This window comes from Xiphophorus hellerii, chromosome 4 (assembly GCF_003331165.1).
Source record: "Xiphophorus hellerii strain 12219 chromosome 4, Xiphophorus_hellerii-4.1, whole genome shotgun sequence".
NCBI lineage: Eukaryota > Metazoa > Chordata > Actinopteri > Cyprinodontiformes > Poeciliidae > Xiphophorus > Xiphophorus hellerii.
The window spans coordinates 27,453,655-27,472,486 of record NC_045675.1 but is presented as its reverse complement, the minus strand read 5'-3'; the positions used below and the strand labels follow the sequence as shown (position 1 = coordinate 27,472,486).

The window sequence follows — 18,832 nt, the reverse complement described above, 5'->3', positions numbered from 1 at the left end:
CTTCGGTCGAGTCGCCAGCTTTGTGAATGCGCTTTGTGGACATAAAGCGTTCTAGTATTTAGAATAAACGTCCACATTCCCACTCAAAGGACTCTCTGACTCTCTGTCTGTCTTTAAATCCCGGCTGAACGCTACTGTTTCAAACAGGCATTTGCAGGATCTCTTTATTTTTTAATTTGGATTTTTTTTCCCTTTAAAATGTATTTTTATTTTTGTGAGGTGACATTATGTGTCCTCAAAGCACGTTTTACATAAATATATTGTTATTATTATTATTATAAATACTAATGCTGCTTTGAACAAGGACGTTGCCATGGTTATTGCTTCACGTGGTGGCAGACTTCTGGGTATTTATACTAATTTACATTTGTATTTATGGAGGCGACAGGGCGGACCAGCAGCTGCGCTCAGTTTCCCGCAAATTAGGATTCATAAAGGAAAGGTGCGCGGCCACGTGCGTGCGAAACGGCTTTATGCATCCGGTCTTTTTGTGCGCTGCGGCGTGCGGAAAAATGTAGAAATTTTTCCGTACGCCAAGTTTTAGTATGAAAACTGTTCACTCTTTTATGCATGAGGCCCCTGGTTAATGACATTCAACTGATATTTCAATCTGGAGAGACTCAGACGGAGATAAGAAGACAATTAGAAGAGTTTATTGACAAACAGAATTTAAAGTCTTTGGCGCTCGGGCCCCGGCTGGGGATAACGGTTATCGCAGCGTTAGCGATAGGCTTCAGATGAGCATCCCCGATGCTGTTAGGAACGTCATCCCCCAGGGCCCGGCACTGGTGGTGGAGGTTGAAGAAGGGTGCGGGCCTCAGGACCGGGCGAATGGAGGAGAAGGGGTGGTGGTGGGTTGAGCTCGGCTGGAGAGCGAAGGACACCATGAATGAAGGTCCTTATCAGCTGGGACTTGGTCGGTGATTGGACGTGACGTGGCTTGGTCCGGCGTTGATAGGTCGACGATTGTGGGCAGGTCGCTTCAATTAACGGGTCCCGGTGGGGATAAAAGAGTCTTCCAGTTTGAATTTGCGCCTAGGCTTCGTTACTTTTAACAAAACTGCTTGACTGATAGATTCTTAAATGTTTCCATGTAAATAAAGAGTGAAAATATAAGAGTTATTATTTTTCTGACCTTTTTTTTTTATATTTAAACAACATTCATTCATAAATTGGTTTCTTACACTCCATAGTCATTCACATTTGTACCTCAGATAATACAATAAGATGCAGGTAAAGTAATTTAGACCAAGGGGGACATTTTTGTTCACTCCCACATGAATAAATGTACAGTGTTGACTATTTGAGCGACAATCTTTTACAATGCCCTCTCTCACTGCAAACTGGTGTTGCATTTTGCATGCAAGCCAGGCGTTTTGTTACTCATTAGCATATATTTATGGTAAACATGTAAATGCGTTTATATTGGGCTTGTTCATGTCTGGCTGCGTGTGTCATGCTGTGTCTTTCGCATTAAGACAAATGGAAAAGGAAAAAAAAAAACCCCTCACAGTGACCTGTTTACATAATAGGGCACACAAGACTGTCAGAGCGGCTGACAGAAAGCCTAAAGGAGGTGGGCTGGAATGGTCCTGCTTTGTTCCTCTGTAGGCGTGTTTGTCTGCGCATTTGTTCAAGCGTTCAGTTCTACATGAATGAATGGGAATAAAAAAAATAAAAAATAGGGGAAAATGTGTGTACGTCTGTGCTGTGCATGCGCGCGAGCTCGCGGATCACCTAATGAAGTCTTTGATGCATCCTCTGCTTCCTGCTCCGAGGCCTTTCGAGCCGGTGCCGATGCAGAAATGGGTCCTGCTAATTTTAGAATCTCTTGAATGTGTGACGCAATGTGCAAATGAGAGAGGTAGACAAAAAAAAGAGCAAAAAATGAAAGAGGGTTTATCGGCGACGGAGTGATGGGTCTTTATCAGGGCTTATTCCGTCGTTCGTTCAGCCACAGTGTCATAGAGTGTGGTTGCTAGAGGACCGAAACGCTGAAAAAAAGAGGCGGTATGGAAGAACAGAGATTAATGTAAATGAACTGGGGAAGCTTGCAGGACTTTTCTTGAGGAAAACAGATTGGGAACCACGGTCAGGGTAACGGCAGAAACCAGAAAGGCACAACAAAAAACAAGATGTTGAACTACAGAGGAGGACTGAAGAGTGATATAAAAACCAAGTGAGTCTATTAAGGGGAATGCTAAACAGCTGAAAGAAAGTGGTAAGCATGGTAACTAATACACTCAGAAAGAGCCAAGTTAAATACAAAGATATTCAAACTAAAGGGGAAAAAATGCCAGAAGAAGCTAGCTACTATAGCTAGACAATGTGGAGAATATTCCCTGTGATGCAGGTAACTTTCACCATGGCTATCTTTTCTGTACTAAACTTATTACTTATTACTATTATTACCAGGTCTTTCAGGAAGTGCCTATTAAATCACAGTCAGAGTAAAACTTAAGTCAAAACTTAAACTTAAGTTTAAAAAAAAGAAAAGCAAATAGGACTGGATGAGAATACAAGTTTATTTTGCCACCATGCAGAGTAAGAACGACTGTAAGCATGGTAAGAAAACAAATCAAAAGGGCATCTCTAAAGCGGACATGTCGGAGAACTGCGACATGTCCGGGAGAGATCGCTGCTTGCATTTGTCTTGTACTCTGAAATCAGATTTTGCAGTCAGAAGTCCAACGATAATTCCCCTGAAGTTAAAATTGTGTTGGGGAAACTCAGACCAAATTCCAACAAGGATTGATATCCAATATGACTGCTTTACATATATTTAGGTAAAAAATAGAAAGTAAAAAAAAGAAAATATCTACACTTATATTTGTGAATATGTTTCATGTGTATGTAACTGGATAGGATTAGCTGAAAACAGAAACAAAGTTGAATAGTTGGCACCAGAAAAACGAGTAAATGCTTCTAATGTTCCCAAATGTCCGTCTTTCAACACAAGTTGAACGCCGTTAAAAATTTTCCTTAAAGAAATGTAATTATTGTACCATTCATTATTATTGGGGGAATTTAAAATTGTGCGTTCACGAGGTAGATTGACATCGCTATGCCCCTCCTCCCGGATCTGATTGGTTGTTTTTCACCGGGAGCCGTGCATTTTCTTCAGACAGCAATAGCAGCACAGGGAGGAGATCGGTCTTTTCACAGATGATCTGTCTCATATTACACTGTCAAGACATGGTGACAGCTTTAACAAACACATATAAAAAAATAAAATGTTTCTTTTTTTTTAAATAACAGTTACAGACAGCAGTTGTAAGGAGTTTTATACATTTGAACCAGGGACACCGACAGTTTTGAGTGGTGCCACGTATCTCAACAGATTTAAATCTTAATTCTTCTTGAAGTTTCCTCAACAAGAAGACAAGTGGCAGCAGAAGCGTTTTACCGTACACAGTGTATATCCTCTTGCGGCAGTCTCTGGGGCATGTCATTAAAGCAGCAACGTTTCAACAGCCCATTAACTCATCCTCACACACAGAGTGGTGCCTCACGCCATAGAATATTTTTGATTGAATATCAATAATGTAACTGAGCAGTGGCAGATTTGTGTCCACGGAAAGCAGCACTTACAGGACTGGGGCCGGGCTTTGGTTTTACTGTTCCCGTTCCACTTCTTTGTGCCGGAGCCATTATATCAGCAGAGTTTATGAAGCACTGACGTGTCGTTTAAGCCTCGCAGGTGCTGGGGTTTGTTCGCTCATGGAGAGTTCATTAATTCTTTATAAATCTTTCTGATAAATCTAATAAAGTCTGTCAATCTGCTGAGACGAAAATAACCAGGCTTTATAAAATATGCCTCTTTATAACCTCATTGTTAATGAAAATAAGTAATCCATTTGTCACATGACGTCTCTTTTTGAGTTTTTTAAAAAAAAATTTTTGCGTTACCATTACCTACTCGCACGTTTGCTTACTCCTAAATTCATTATGCTTCTGTTGAGCCCCATCTGTGTGGCTCGGCGTCTCCTCGTGTTCCCCGCGCTTCAGCTGAGCCGTGTCAGCAGGCCCTCGCGATGCCGCTAAGGAGGAACCGCGCGACAGAACTGGGTCAGAAACTAAAGATGAATGAATTATGTCACAAAGGAAACCTGGGCTGCCACGGGGAAGGAACTTCTTTCGCTCAGCTCCTTTGTCTTAAGCAAATCTGTCCAAGCTTGAGCTCCCGTAAACGCATTCATCGAGCGGTAATTGTCGGACGGAAGAGCCGCGGTGGCGTTACAGTTCATCATATTATCCACGGCGTTTAAATCAATGAGGCAGAGGGTGAGTGAGTGTCCCCTGTGAGCCTGTCGGTCCCCGTGGGCCGCCTCACACGAGATGACATTCTCACCAGGGATCTTGGGCCGACTCTTCCCCTAGGACGGCCCGCAGAGTTTAGCACCGGCAGGGCGGCCGCTAACACACACATGCATCAGTCTGTGAGCGGACAGATTTAAGCGTTCAAGCCTACACACATACATACCGGAACAGATGGAGGGTTCAGATTTAGCAAAAAAAAAAAGGTGATTAAGGTGCAGTCTTACTGTACTGTTTCATCATGCGTAGTTCTGGTAATTTACATACACTTATCCTTGAAAACATTGACGTCATGTTGGAAATAAATAAACCTTTTAGTATGGCTTTGTACTTTTTTCTTTCTTTCTTTCTGTTTTTTTGAGAATGGCTTCATAAGGGTATATATAATTCACACAGATATACATGTAAAGCTTTGGGGGAAAAAAAAGAAGAGACCACAGCACTTGTTTCCGTTTAATTATTTGAGGTCTGAGAGCGCTGCATCTTTTTCGTTATTTTGACCATTTCTCATTTCCTGCAAATAAATACTAGATTTTTGCTTGGGATTTCGGAGACGTGTTGTCAGTAGTTCATAGAATAAAAGAACAATGTTCATTTTACTCAAACATACACCTATAAAATGTAAAATCAGAGAAACTGATCATTTTAAGTTGTCTCTGAATTTTTTTACAGAGCTACATGTCAGTTTAAGCAATAATAAACTTTTTCTGGAATGCAGCTAAGTAACAAAAATTTAAAGCTGCCGAATGTAACTTTGATAAAAAGAAAATTATTACATATTTATTGAAACTGTCACTTATGTCGTGAGTATGGTATGAGACAAATATTGTGTGAATGAACTTGAGCTCCTCTCTGTGCCTCCATTGCTAACTAGAAACAAGCAATCAAAGTCAGGAGGCGGGTCTAAGCGCTGTCGATCACAATATTATATGACGCTGCTCATCCAACCCGATTTCCCCCTTGATCTCTGTTACTTTAGCAAATCCTGTCATGAATGCTGCATGAATGCTCAGGCCAGTTAGCATAGCCACCAATAACAATGGATAAATGTTGCGTTAGCACAAGTAGGAATAATTTTTGCCTTATGTGAAAAGAAGAGTGATTATGTCACATGGTACTGTTTTTGATTTATTAACGTATATTTATTAATTAATACAATAGTTTTTTATTGAGAGTTTGAAGTTGCACAGATAATGTCAGTCTAAATGGGGTGAAATCAGAAAGCTCTTATGCCATTTCCAAATTTAATGTTGCGTTAACAACAGACGTTTGGTGAAAGGCAGAGATCTAAAAACAAAATTGAGTTTTGTTCTGAATTATCACCATCTGCATGCAGACTCTGTACCACTTTGTCTTTCTGTGAGATTTTGCATCATTTACATCTTGCAGTGAGCATGAATGATAAAACACATTTCAAGGCAAATGCAAGTGCCGACAGCTTCAAATCGCACACACACATTAAAACACGCACAAACGTGGTGCTTTGCAATTTTTTTCTTTCTTTCTCCTTTTTTTTTGTGACAGTTTATTTGAAACCACCAGGCAATCTCTGGAACTTGGATTTGCATAAATCAGCGTCGAAGTTCTCATTAATATGAATGGAATAGCTTCCCACAATTACAGCTTTCCAAAGACAAACACCTTCTCCTACAGAGTTAACTGTGGTCCAGGAGCCACACTTCATCAATAATCGCTGAATAAATTTGTACGTACATCGAGGTCATTTGGAAACTATGGAAATGTTTATATTATTTGAAATAGTCGTTTGAGATGTAAAAGATATAAAAGCAAATCTACTTTCATGGTGAAGTCAGCCAGTCCCAGTGCATTCTGTTGTAGTATTTAAAAAAAACAACAACAAAAAACCTGCTCTCTCGGGTCTCGTTTCATCAGGTCTCCCCTTTTGTTCAACAGTCGCACTTGGCCAAGTGAATAGGAAATCAAATCTCAGTACTTGTTTTCAGAATATGCCGAGAGCCAATCTCTGTCTCCATTTTTTGGCGAAATAAAATCATATTTTTATCTCTTTTGTTTGGCTCCTATAGTAAAGCATTAAGCTTCAATTGACAGATTGCCATTACTACAGGGCATTTTAAGTCACCGTATGAGAGGGTTCATTCTTTATCCATAGCATTTATCTACGATGATGCATTTGTTTGCGAAGGCTAATGATTCCTTTCTGCCGATCATGGAGAACCCTCGACCGGCTTTAATTCGACCCTGTCCTTAACGCCAGGGAGGCGATCTGACTGGGAGACAAAAGACAGAAACACTTTAAATAAGAATTTTAATTAGCTTTACATTAAAAATGCATGATCTCCAGAAGTTGAACATGTCAGCGCTTCATGAATCCTTTCCAAGCAAGTCTTGGAACAAATTTGACTTCAAAGGGGCAACATTATGTGTTTTATGGCACCATCAAGAAGCTTTTACCTTCAATTGTTATAAAAATGCTGCATGATATTAAATATGACTGAAAAAAAATTCGACTTTGTAATTCAACAACTCTAAACTGAGCAATTGCTTCCTTAAAAACTCCCGCTCTTTCTGAAACTCCGCCTTCAGGAAGTGGCCACAACATGGCTCTTCTAAAAACCCTCTAATAACGTTTTTCTCAAAAAGTTAGCTTGTACAATGAGCTCAGCACACCCGCAGTTCCAACACGTGTTTGCTAATTGCTGCTGGCTAGTCTGAAGGAGCTGAGTGAAGTAGACTGGTGCTTGGTGAGGAAACCGCAGCTCAGAGGAGGAGCTTCGTCCTCAGAGGCGCTGCTCGGTCCTACCCAGGGGTTTATTTTTGTTTGTTTTGTTTTACAGCTGAATGGTTGCCACAGGAAATTTAAGGATTTCTCAAACATGCATGAAAGAATGAAAGCAACAGTCCAGATATGTTTTTGATGAGGGAACAACATTATAACATAATGTGAAACTCAAAATAAAAATTTTTACATAGTACTGCCACTTTAATCTCTGTCACACGGAAACAATGCAAAGCATCGACTCCACTGGACCTCTGAAGGAGTCCTGTTGGGTCTTGTTAACAGCAGATCTTTTATGTTCTGTACCTTTGCGAGGTGGAGCCTCTATTTAATGGGATTTGTTTCTCCAGCACATTCCACAGATCACAAATCTGGAAGACAAGTCAACACCTCGGGTTGTTGTGCTCCAGAAAGCATTCCTTTAATTGTGCCCTGGCTAATTAGCCTGCTAAAAAATTATCCACAGCCACCACATACTACCTGTGTTCATCAAAGTGTACGCCTTGTGTCCGCTTAGCTTGGTGATACATGTCAAAATACCATTCTTGTAATGACCAGACCCAATGTGTGGCACCCTGATTGGTCTGTGCAACCTCGTGTGAAACAGAGCATACTTTTTTACTCTGACACTTCTCTGTCAGAACCAGCAGTAATTTCTTCAGTGGTTGGAATTAGAAAAGCTGGCAGCACCGAACAAAACGCATGCTGATCTCTGATTTTCTCTCTCCGACCTGACCTCCGTGTGCTTCCTTTACGTTAGGTGACAGAATGAGGATGTGTGAAGTCAGAGCTCACTTCAGAAAGGTTGACAAAGTGTGTCGCTGTGTGTGTGTGTGCGTGTGTGTTCCTAAGCTGTACATGCAAAGCTAGCAATGCCTGTGTGCTGGCTTAGTTATTGAAGTGAACACAGCCACAGTAGATCCTTCGGCGCAGGCGCTGTACTGCACATTCTCTGCAGCTGAGTAAGTGCACTTCCTTTCCACCGAAACAATCTGGACTCACTTTCACAAGGTTTAGGCCACCTGCTCCCTCAGTGACACACTCTGAACCTGTGAATCCAGGTGAGACCTCGGCAATTTCAGCCCACAAGACTGCCTCGGCTGAGAAGGTTAGGTGCTGATGGGAGCCGTGACATTTACGAGGATTTATTTTTAAGAAGGCGAATTCACAGTGAATGACATCACTGAAGTTTTGCTTTTCTACAATGTGCAGATTGCGTCAAATCTTCTAGGGTTTGTTCAAATTTGCTTGACTTGTATTGTTTTGTTTTTTTTCCTAATGGCTTCAATAGCAGTGCTACTCCAGTCAGCCAAATGTTACTTATGTTATGGGACTTGCAAAGGCTTGTTACGTCCCCAACCACAGGTTGCTGTCTTTAACCCACTGAATCACTGAATCTGAGGCTAAATTTCTTGACCAAAGTAAAGGCGCATTGATCCCTCCAGTTTTGGGGGTAAGTCTTTGCGTTAAGTAAAGATGTTCATGGTGTTGATATTTTGTTCATGCGTGAAGAATCGAGTGGTAGATGAGTAGACAGATTCGATCCTCTCATCCAGTAATGCGATTTGCTAGAGAAGCAAATCTGTTGTTTTACAACCATTCAACCTTAAATCATTAGAATCAGATCCCGGACACAATTTGGTAGGAAATTGTTTGCTCTGTAAAGTTCCTGACTTTTCTTTTTGTTAGTGATTGGAGGTCCATCATGTGGGCCAAGCTCAGAGTCGACACGTCAGCCAATTTATTGATGCGATAACCCTGATCTGGAACCTTGAGTTTGTTTGGTGCAAATACTCAAAACAGCCTGGGCAAAATATGTTACAGCTAACTAGCAAAATGTCATCAGAAAAGTATACAACTACACAAATATGTACAGTACGTTAAAAAAGACCAAGACTGCTAAGCAGAACCACTGGAAGAAGGCACCTGAGCCAGTTCTGGTATGTGATCTGGTGACACCTTGAGTAGATCCACTTGGAGATTTTCCAGGATATTCCATGAGGAGGAGCTCAAACCTGGTTGTGGAAAGTATACATCCTTTTTTTGGCCTTGGCCAGAACATCCACTGAGGGGAGAGTTCAGTATTTTACTTTTGTGCCCGTTACCTCAGCAAAACAAGGTAAAAAAAAAAAAAAGAAGATATCTAATACAATGGTTGGTTCATAGTCTTCCTCATTTTTGGTGAGTAAAAGTGTTGCATTGCACCTTTTGACTGAATTGAGATACAAGTACATTAATAAATACGCATGTGTAAATATTTTCTTTTGAGCTCCGGGTGACAGGCTGCTATTCATCACTGTAAGCACCGAAGCACTTATCGGGATTAAGCAACGCCAGCCGAGGTGCCAGGCTCCGGATTCAAACGAGGCTTTGATGTTGGTGTGGATGCATGTACGGGGTTTATGAACTCTATTCGTGTTTGTGAAAATGCTGCTTTTATTTCTGCTAATCAAATAGGCGGTGTCATAATGGCGGAGCGCTAAATTGCACTTTACGCCGTTGGAATTGATAAACGTTTTCCAAGGCTTATAATTTGACCTTTTTGTATTTAGCATTTTGATCCGGGCAAAACTGCAGCACACACTGTACAAAAAAATAAGGGCGTCTGCATTCTGAATAAAATGCTGTCTGTGCGTAAATGTGAAAGAAGACCCCGTACAACACTGTGAAGTAAGATGATGTTCATAGAGTGAGGGACTGGGGAGGTGAGTTACCCTGCAGATAGAGGCTGGAGGAACGTTGACCCGCCTCAGGTAAACGCAGAGATTAGGACATTTGTTATTCACCTCATCAGTGCATTATGGAAATCATCACCTGTTATTGCTGTTTGCAGACATGAAGAGGCAATGTTCTTTTGCACCCATAAGAAAGTCTTGGTCAGGCATTCTCCTCCATTCTCTTCTGTGATACAGAGAGTCTTCCTCTGCAGTATTTGAATTTAAAACAGAAATCTACTCCCTAATTGTCTATTTTCCCAACATAGGCCTGATTAATGGCACCAAGTTTAAAATGTTGGCCTAACTCTGAGTGGTAAGGAGCTAAAGTGAATTTTCCTTACATTTCTTTTTTTTTAGATCAGACCATGAAGTGTCGAGATTCTTTTTCCTTACTTTGTGTTGTCAAACAGGTTCTGTTCCTCAGAGTGTATTGGACTTAATATACTATTAGTGGCTCCAGTTCAGGAAACCTTCTGGTGCTGCATAGCAGTGAACTAAAGTACCGTTATGTTTTAGGTCCAAGTTTCGTCATATTGATGTCTCTATAGAGGGATTATTTGTTTGTAAGCACAGCCTATGCGCGCGCAACTCGACTGCAGAAATAGCCGCGCCAGCCTTTTGAGCGCTCACTGGTTACCATGGTCACTTACATTTACCTTGCTGTTTTAACATTAACATTTTGACATTAGCATGTTGTCAGTCAGTGTTTGTCACAGCGTGATGAAATTAGTTACTCTACCAAGCTGACATTAGTGAATGAGAAGCGTCTTCATGACCCAAAAGCATTAAACGCAGCTGAGCCGATGAATGACGAGAGAAAATGGCACAAACAACACTTACTAGCAATAATAAAGCAACTTTCTTCACGGTAAGGTAATCAGCTTTCAATGAAATATGTCAAATCCCTCTAAATAAGACCAACATGGAGAGCAATAATAGCACTGGAGTAGGGTTTTCCTAAAATGTAAGTCTTTATTCATGTATATAAAAAAGGACTTCATATTTAGCATGCGGAGAACAAATAAAATACAACCATTTCTTTCAGTTTTTTGGTCACAATTGGGGGGGAAAATGAAGATGTAGCTGCATCCATCAAGGCAGGTGATAAACTAAGCCTTCAGGAATTAAAAATGCAGCGGGTTGAACCGGAGGCAGTGCGAGGTGCAGAGACGATGTGCTAAAAATCCAACCTCTGACAACTACCACATAGTACACTGTTGTATTTTCTACTGTAACACTGCTTAAAATGTCACCACTTCATCCCTGACCTGTCTCTTTCGTTTGTGTTGAAAATATTTGCTTGGACTGGCTTTAGTCTGGGGCATCGGGACAAAGAGGTTCAATATTTAGGCGGATCACACTTTTTCAGAATTCACCTTTTTTCTCTTTTTTTTTTTTGCCCTTTGCCTTCCACGTCTGTCTGAAATAAAATCCCAATAATAAAAAAAAACACCCCAAGTCTTGCAGCTGTAACGTGACAAAATCTGATAAAGTCAGAGCGATTACTTTTTCAAGGTCTTCCAAGAGGAGAAATGGAAACTTCTCAATAAAAGCGGCAATACAGCTTACCTGGGGTGCTTCATCAGATAATGGCATGAGAAGAAAATGTCTTACCTTTTGCAAAGAGCCTGTTAACAATAAAACTTACAGCAATGGGATTCAGTGCTATATCAAACCAGCAGGATTTTGTATTATTTAAGTGCTGAAACCATTTACGTTACGGCTCTGCTTTTTGTGTCTGCGCTTTACAAAATGGATAATTCCCTTTTGGCTTAAGCTGTGATTCATATTCAAAGGGCCTCATGGTGTGAGTCCCTCTCTCTAATTTTTATTTAGTTTCTTTAAAATGCCATATTTTCAGTCAAACTGCCAGTCTCAACGCCCCCCCCCCCCCCCCCCCCACCCCCCACCTCGTCAAACATCTGTCTCCCACTGATGGGAGGATAGTAACCCTCTCTCTCTCTCTCTTCCTCTTTTTTTTACTTCTTTCCATTCTGAATTACACCAGCGTCTACTCTGACTGATCCGACAATGGAAATACCTCAATACTCACCTATCAGCACAGCGGCTTCTGCAAACCAACACGTTTTGCTCAAATTCCCAACCGGATCGGTATCCATCGATGGCGGGTTTTTTCTTTTAACGCCGCTACGACTTTGCCTAAAGAGGCGTGCCATTTGTGTCTCTCCGTTTTGTGCTGCTTCGATTTATCGATTAATGCTGTCAGAGTTCCTCCATTGATTGAGAAGCAGGAGCGAAGCCTGGCAGATGCAGTTTTTTTTATTTTTTATTGCCACACTCTTGAGAATCTTTCCAGTAATTACTTTCCCCCTCCTTCTAAAAATGTGAAAGCGCTGTTGTAGAGCTGCTTGAGGGGCAGCACATCCTGGGAGCCGTTTCCCTTTGAACTCTGTGTTGTTTCTCATGCTAACTTTCTGAATCACCCTCCATCTAAAGTTCTTTGAACGGATTGCAAATTTATTCTGTTTTGCCCTTTTTTTGTCCATCTTCTGTCTTTCGGCTCATCAAATTTTAACATTAGACAAAGGCAAGCTGAGTAAAATCTAAAACAGAATTTTGGAACTTAAATTAAAATTTACCGAAGGGGGGAAAAAAATGATCTTCAAGTCAATCTGGTTCTTAAATTTAAGAAGTAATTCTCCCCTCATTTTAATAATCGGTTGTGCCACTCTTGGCGGCAACAGATGCCATCAAGCATCTGTCGAGGAACTCTTCTTCTTCTTCTTCTACTTTTTCTTCTTGGCAGAATTGTGTGAAATCAGCCTCAGCGCTTGGAAGGTTTTGAAAGCATCTCAGTCAAAATTAAAAACGCTGGTCAATCCAAAAGCTTAACTTTGTGTTTCTGAGTCACTCAGAGGTGAACCTGCTGCCACAGGATTATTGTCTTGCAGTCCAAATGTGCTGAAACCCGATGGTCGTGAAGTTGCGGTCGGACTTCCTCTTCGAGGATAACTTGCAGGAGAAAGGAAAGGTTCTACGTCGTTAAGGTCTTAAAGACGCAAAGCAAACCCAAAAGAGCCCCCGCACTGAAATTTTTTTTCTTTGAAGCAACTTTTAAAAAATTACTCTAATTTGCTACGGCTAATTTTAGTAGTTTTGTTCAAGCTATAATGGTGAGATCATAATTATAGTTAAGCAAAAGTAATAAAAATAGCTATAATAAAGTAGAGGGGGGTTTTTTTAAGTTGCCCCCCCCCAAAAAAAAATGTCAGTGCACTGCCAAAATTATATTTGGAAGTAATTAAAAAAAAAAAAATGTGTTAGTGTTACTTCAGCTATATCTTCACTCAAAAAGCTGCACTTTTTTTCTTGAGAGTTCACAAAATAATTTTCCAAAAATCTTTGGATTCATTATGATATGCTTTGGTCGTTTGACTTGGAATAAATGACCAAAAGTAAAGAAAATTGAGAAGAAGAAAAAATCCTGCCTGCTGCACAGCATCCAAAATCAAAATAAATTGAACTTTTCTGCCAGAAACAGAGGAATTAAAGAAAAGAGAAAAGAGAAATCAAAGTGTAAGTAACAGAACTACTCCAACATGCTGCCAACATGAGTGGCATGATTCTGCAAAATATGTAGCATAAAACATGCCTTTATACAATATATATCTATAAATATTTTTTTCTAAGTGCCTTTACTCCATGGTACTCTTCTCCCTCGGTTCTTCCTCTTTTGTCTGATCTCCCTCTCCCTTTGTCCTCCGCCGGCTCTCTCTCTCTCTTTTCTCCTGGATTTCCTCTGTCCTCAGCTGCACCGTCGCCATGCGTTTTCTCTCCGGGGGGGAATTCCTCAGAAATGTTTAACTCTCTTTGAAATTCCTGCAGTGACTCAGCAGACATGTCGGCTGATTTGAATAGCGCTCCGCTTTGGCATCGGTTTGTTGGCGATGATTAAAAAGACCTTCCTTTGTTTGGACAAAGTTGGGCACGTTTACAAGCTCTGTGTTATTTTCTCGTGCTTTAATAGCTCAAGGCTATATATATTAAAAAGAAAAAAAAAACTGGGCCAGAGAGGATGTTGGTATGAAAGCATCCACTGCTGCTCCGTGCCTGATGTTCGCCTGCGTTTCTGTCTGTTCTTGTGAATCTTTAAAGATGCTGTGGAAGGAACAGCACATGTGACGTACATGCAGCTAAGATGTTGTGTTTTGTAGTTGTCCCAACTTCGTTTATTGCTGCCCGCAGTGAAATGTTCTCTTCTCTTTATGTGTTTGCATTGCAGAGCATGATAAGCATCGCCTATGCAAAAGCACGGAGTACATGAACCTTCACTTCAAAGTCAAATGGTTCCATAACGAGTACGTCCGCGATCTGCCGGCCTTCAAGGATGTTCCACCGGAATATTCTCTGTAAGTGGTCATTTGAATAAGAAGATATCCTTCACCTTCTGTAGAAATTAAATGCTGGCCTAGTTTCTAAATTTAGATCTCAGTTTGGTAAAAAAAAAATAAAAAAAGTAAAAAATTTTGGGTTGTATTAAAAAAAGTCAAGAAATCAAAATGAAAGTTTATTTGCATAGCACGTTTCAGCAACAAGGCAGTTCAAAGTGCTTTACATCATAGAAACATCATAGAAATATCAAAGCATCATACAGTCGCTAAATGTGAAACCAGTAACAAACATAATCAAAATCATCAGCACACATCAAATATATTGATACATTTTCCAGTTATTATGAGCCAAAAGCAACTGGAATTTTAGCTCTGATTTAAAGGAGCTCAGTGTTTCGGCTGATTTGCAGTTGTTCTGGAAGTTCGTTCCAAATTTGTGGGGCATAGAAGCTGAATGCTGCTTCTCCATGTTTGGTTCTGGTTCTTTGGCTGCAGAGTAGAACCCAGAACCAGAAGACCTGAGAGGTCAGGAGGGTTGGTAGAGCATGAACTGGATCAAAACCCAGCGGGTCTTTAGAGTATTTTGGTGCTAAACTGTTCAGTGAAACGGTGAGATGTGGATGTTTTTCAGCTTTACTCAGTTTGTTCTTGACTCACCATGTAGTTTGACTTTATGTTGTATAAAATATGCAAGAACCGTGCTGACAAAGGCCTTCTCGAAACCTTCTAATTGTCTCCAAATAGTATAGAAAAAAGTGGTATGTTCTATGTGAGATATAGATTTGACAGGGCTTATGTTTAGACTCATGGAAGAAGGATGTTTTTGAGTCAAGTTATTTTTATAAGGAAATGACTCTTTAATTAATGATATCAATGATAAATTGATGATATATAAATGGCTACTTTTTGCACATGTTTTTTTAGCATGCACAAACATATAAACAGGTGAATCTTTGACCTTTTTTTTTTTTTACAAAATTATTTTAATTGTTACTTAAAAAATGCATTTTTACATTTGTATTTTTAATCTTCTGACTTCACCTTTTCATCTTTAAGATCTGTTACAGATCTGGCACAAATAGCAATATTCTGATCGTCCCTGAAGTAATTTAACAGTAATTATGTCATCAGTGTAACTAAGTTGCAGGTTTCTTAAATTTCGTAACATTTAACGAACAAAATCTCCGCTGCTCTCTGGTCATCTGCCGATGTATTTCAAACCGTCTGGACCCAGTGAGCAGAAAAGGTCACATGACGACGACAGGATGTGAACGACATGTGAACGACAGTATAAATCTTAGAAAAACAAATTATTAGGAAAATAAAAATTTATTAGATCACGTTGAGCACATAAACATAGATTATCTTAATCATTTTATAAAGTTGGTTTATGGGAATTTGAGGACAATCACATGCAACAGGGTGTCATTTAAACCACTTGTCTAAGTTGTAATTAAGACTCAGTAACAGCCAGTGTGAGATTTTGCTGTCATTCATCAACGTGAACGAGGCTGCGATCGGCACGACTGTTATTTCTAAGGGTTTTATGAAACCAAACCCCATGAGGCGGCGGCAGCTCTCATCGATCGATCACAACAACAATTGGAGATGCATTCGAGTGCCGTGAGACGTTTACTGAAGCTCGTTAACTCCTGCGGTTTAGAGTAAGGATGCTAGAAATTCTCAATGAGACACCTGTGTGTCTGTCCTTTCCCTCAGTGCATGTTGCACGATGAACAAACATTTACTAACTACAGAAAGGAAAGGCTTAATTAAAGCAGTGGGAAGATGGATAAACGTGTAAATGGAGTGACTGATGGCTTTCCGATACCTTTCACGAGGCTTTATGCTGATTAAACTAAAAATGATCCGAAATGAAATGAAAGTGAGGACTGCTGCCAAAGATCCCTCTTGACTTTGGAGCGTAAAATGGCAAAGACCGCGACATTTTCTTGATGCGCTGCATAAATATGGCCACATGAATAACTGCCGTGTTGTTTTATTAAACAGAATAAAATCTCGTTTGAGTTCCAGAGTCGGGCGACTCACTGGAAGCAAAGCGCCAGCTGACTAATTACTAATTACTAACTACTAATCACTGATTACTAATGATTACAGACCTCAGAGATTGAAGTCTGTAATCATAACATGTTTATCAGTTTATACTTTGAAAGAAAACGTATTTTTATATTTCGTTAACATATTGACACCGTTTATGATATGACGTGACAAATGTGGACACTGTAATAATATCACATGTTGGAATGTGAAAAATGCGTTCAGTGTTGCTGCATGAAAAAAGTTATGTTGTAGGAACAATTAGCGTTTCATGTTGTAAGATGATGTTGCTCTATACTTATTTTTGGAGGGCCATCTTTATGCTTCTGTGTTAGCCTCTTGTTCCTATAGCAACCTGTCTTCGACAGAAAAACACGCATATAACGGTACAAAGAAAATCTAAATAGTTTATTACAAAAACAATGACCTTTCTGCTGTTCAACGGGATTATTATGATAATAATGATGATTTGATGTTGAACTAAAGCAAAGCATTTTAAACATGGCCTAAAGGATAAGTATTGAAAAGTGCAATAAAAACAGAAAAAACAAGAATAAATTGAACATAATTTTGAATCTTCCACAGGAAATTCTTCTTATTACCAAAAGCTATCAAAAGAACCGTAGCGAACCTCAATGTAGTACTTTTATGCGGCTTGAGAAGACGATTTCAAAATTGTTCTAAATTTATTTCCGGTGCTCGCCACAAGCAGAATTATTCAGCAGCGACGTTCTGCTCAAACGAGATGGAAATTCAAATCAGACTCCGGGTTTAGATCGAACCTTTAGTCATTCGTTGTGTTCGTATGATCTGATTCGTTGCAGCAACGCCTTAAACTCCGGTTTTTGATGACGGGACGCCTTTTTTGCGGCTGAGAAATGTGTTTATCGTTTCGCGTGCGTAACCTTGTGCAGCAAAGCCAGGATGGCCGTGGTGTAAACACGTGTAGCGCAGAGAGGGAACGCCGTGCTGCCTCCCGTCTGACCACTCTATCAGATTAATGATTCGCCCGCCTTGTCTCCAACGGGGTCACTCAAATGCCGGATTGATTCTACCGGAGGCTCACCCTGCAGACCAGACACACACACACACACACAACTCCATACCACATGCTTTCCTCCTCTCTCGCCTTTCTCTGTCAACACACCTGTTTTATTTGTTCATTAGCTTTGCCTTAAGTGGCAGCTGCCTACAGACTGGGAGTAGATTTATCTTGAGGGAGCAAATTCAAGTTAAAGACATTACTGCACAATTACAGCACTACTAACATCGCTGTCATCTGTCCTGCTTCGTATTTTATTTCTGTCTGAACCTGGATGCCGAATCTCTCCACAATCTGATACCTTACACAAATCCAGAGGTGGGCAGAGTATCCAAATATTGTAGTCAAGTAAGAATTGCACTACTTCAACATATTTAAAGTTAAAGTAAAAAAAGAAAAGAAAAAAGCCATACGAGAAGTTACTCAAGAAAGAGTAAAACAGTATGTGGTAAAAAGGCTGAAAGTACCGAGTAACTGATCAAAACATCAATCATTATATGTAAAAAATGTATAATCCGATGGACCAGATATAAAGTTATGTGGAAATTTAGGTATTTTAAAGATCAAAGTAACAATAATATGATTACAACAATTGTTAAATAAAATCAGGCAAATGTTTCCAAATATTTGATCAAAACTTTAACAAAAACTGTTTCTGTGTCTGGTGACGTTTTGTTTAAAAAAAAAGCCTGTTCTTCCATCAGTGAAGCTATTCGTTGTGGGTTGAGCACCCAGAAATGTTTACTCAAATAAGAATAGTGACACTTCATAAAAAATTACTCAAAAGTACAGCGTATAGAAAATACCCCTAACAAGAACTTTTCCCCAAAAATGTTGCTCAAGTAAACGTAACCGAGTTATTCTAACTAGTTTCCACCAAACTCTGTACAAATCCCTGCAGGTTCCGTGAACCTCTGTCAAAACCACACATGAATCTATTTTTATTGGGAAAACGATCAGCGTCGTGAGGCTGGTGTGACGAGATGCTGTTATACCATTTCATCACATGATGTTGTGATTTCATCATGAGGTATCACAACAACATCCAGCCACATGTCCTTCTTGTCTCGCAGGTGGTTCGAACCCTTCGTCATTCAGTGGCTCGATGAGAACGAAGTCGTTGCCATGGACTTCCTCAACGGAGCACTTGAAAGAGACAAGAAAGACGGCGTGAGTACGGCACTGAATTATTTCTCAAGAAGTAAGTTTTATTTTTATCCAGCTGTCCGGGCCACTTAACGTCTACTTCCTTAATAACCACGGTGGCCCCCCGAGACCGAATTTACATTTTGAGGAGAACGAGGGGGGTTTTGGTAGGATAAAGGAAATTTTGCACAGTCAAGAAACACCTCTCGCCCTGAGACGTGACAAGACAGGAATACAAAAGAAATGTATCAATTAAAAATTGATACCAAGGAAGGAAGGAAGCGTGTTTTTCAGAGCAGAAGAGGCTTCTGGGGGACGTGACAGGAAATCTGCAGGAGTCGCATGGAGCTGCTGCGATAGACTGATGCATGACCACATTTCTATTCTTATTTATTCCGTTTTATTGAGATTAGTTGGAATCGTCCCTCTGTCTGATGCATTT

General features: G+C 40.2%; 1 protein-coding gene across 5 annotated transcripts in view; it reads left to right on the top strand.

The window, feature by feature from the left end:
* The window catches only part of unc13c (unc-13 homolog C (C. elegans)), a 155,998-nt gene that overhangs the window by 105,289 nt on the left and 31,877 nt on the right, over positions 1-18,832 (top strand). For all 5 annotated transcript variants that reach the window (XM_032560391.1, XM_032560390.1, XM_032560389.1 and 2 more), the window contains 2 exons: positions 14,036-14,162; positions 18,318-18,414. In XM_032560391.1, the coding sequence (XP_032416282.1) occupies positions 14,036-14,162; positions 18,318-18,414 (224 nt within the window). The remainder of the gene's footprint in view (positions 1-14,035; positions 14,163-18,317; positions 18,415-18,832) is intronic.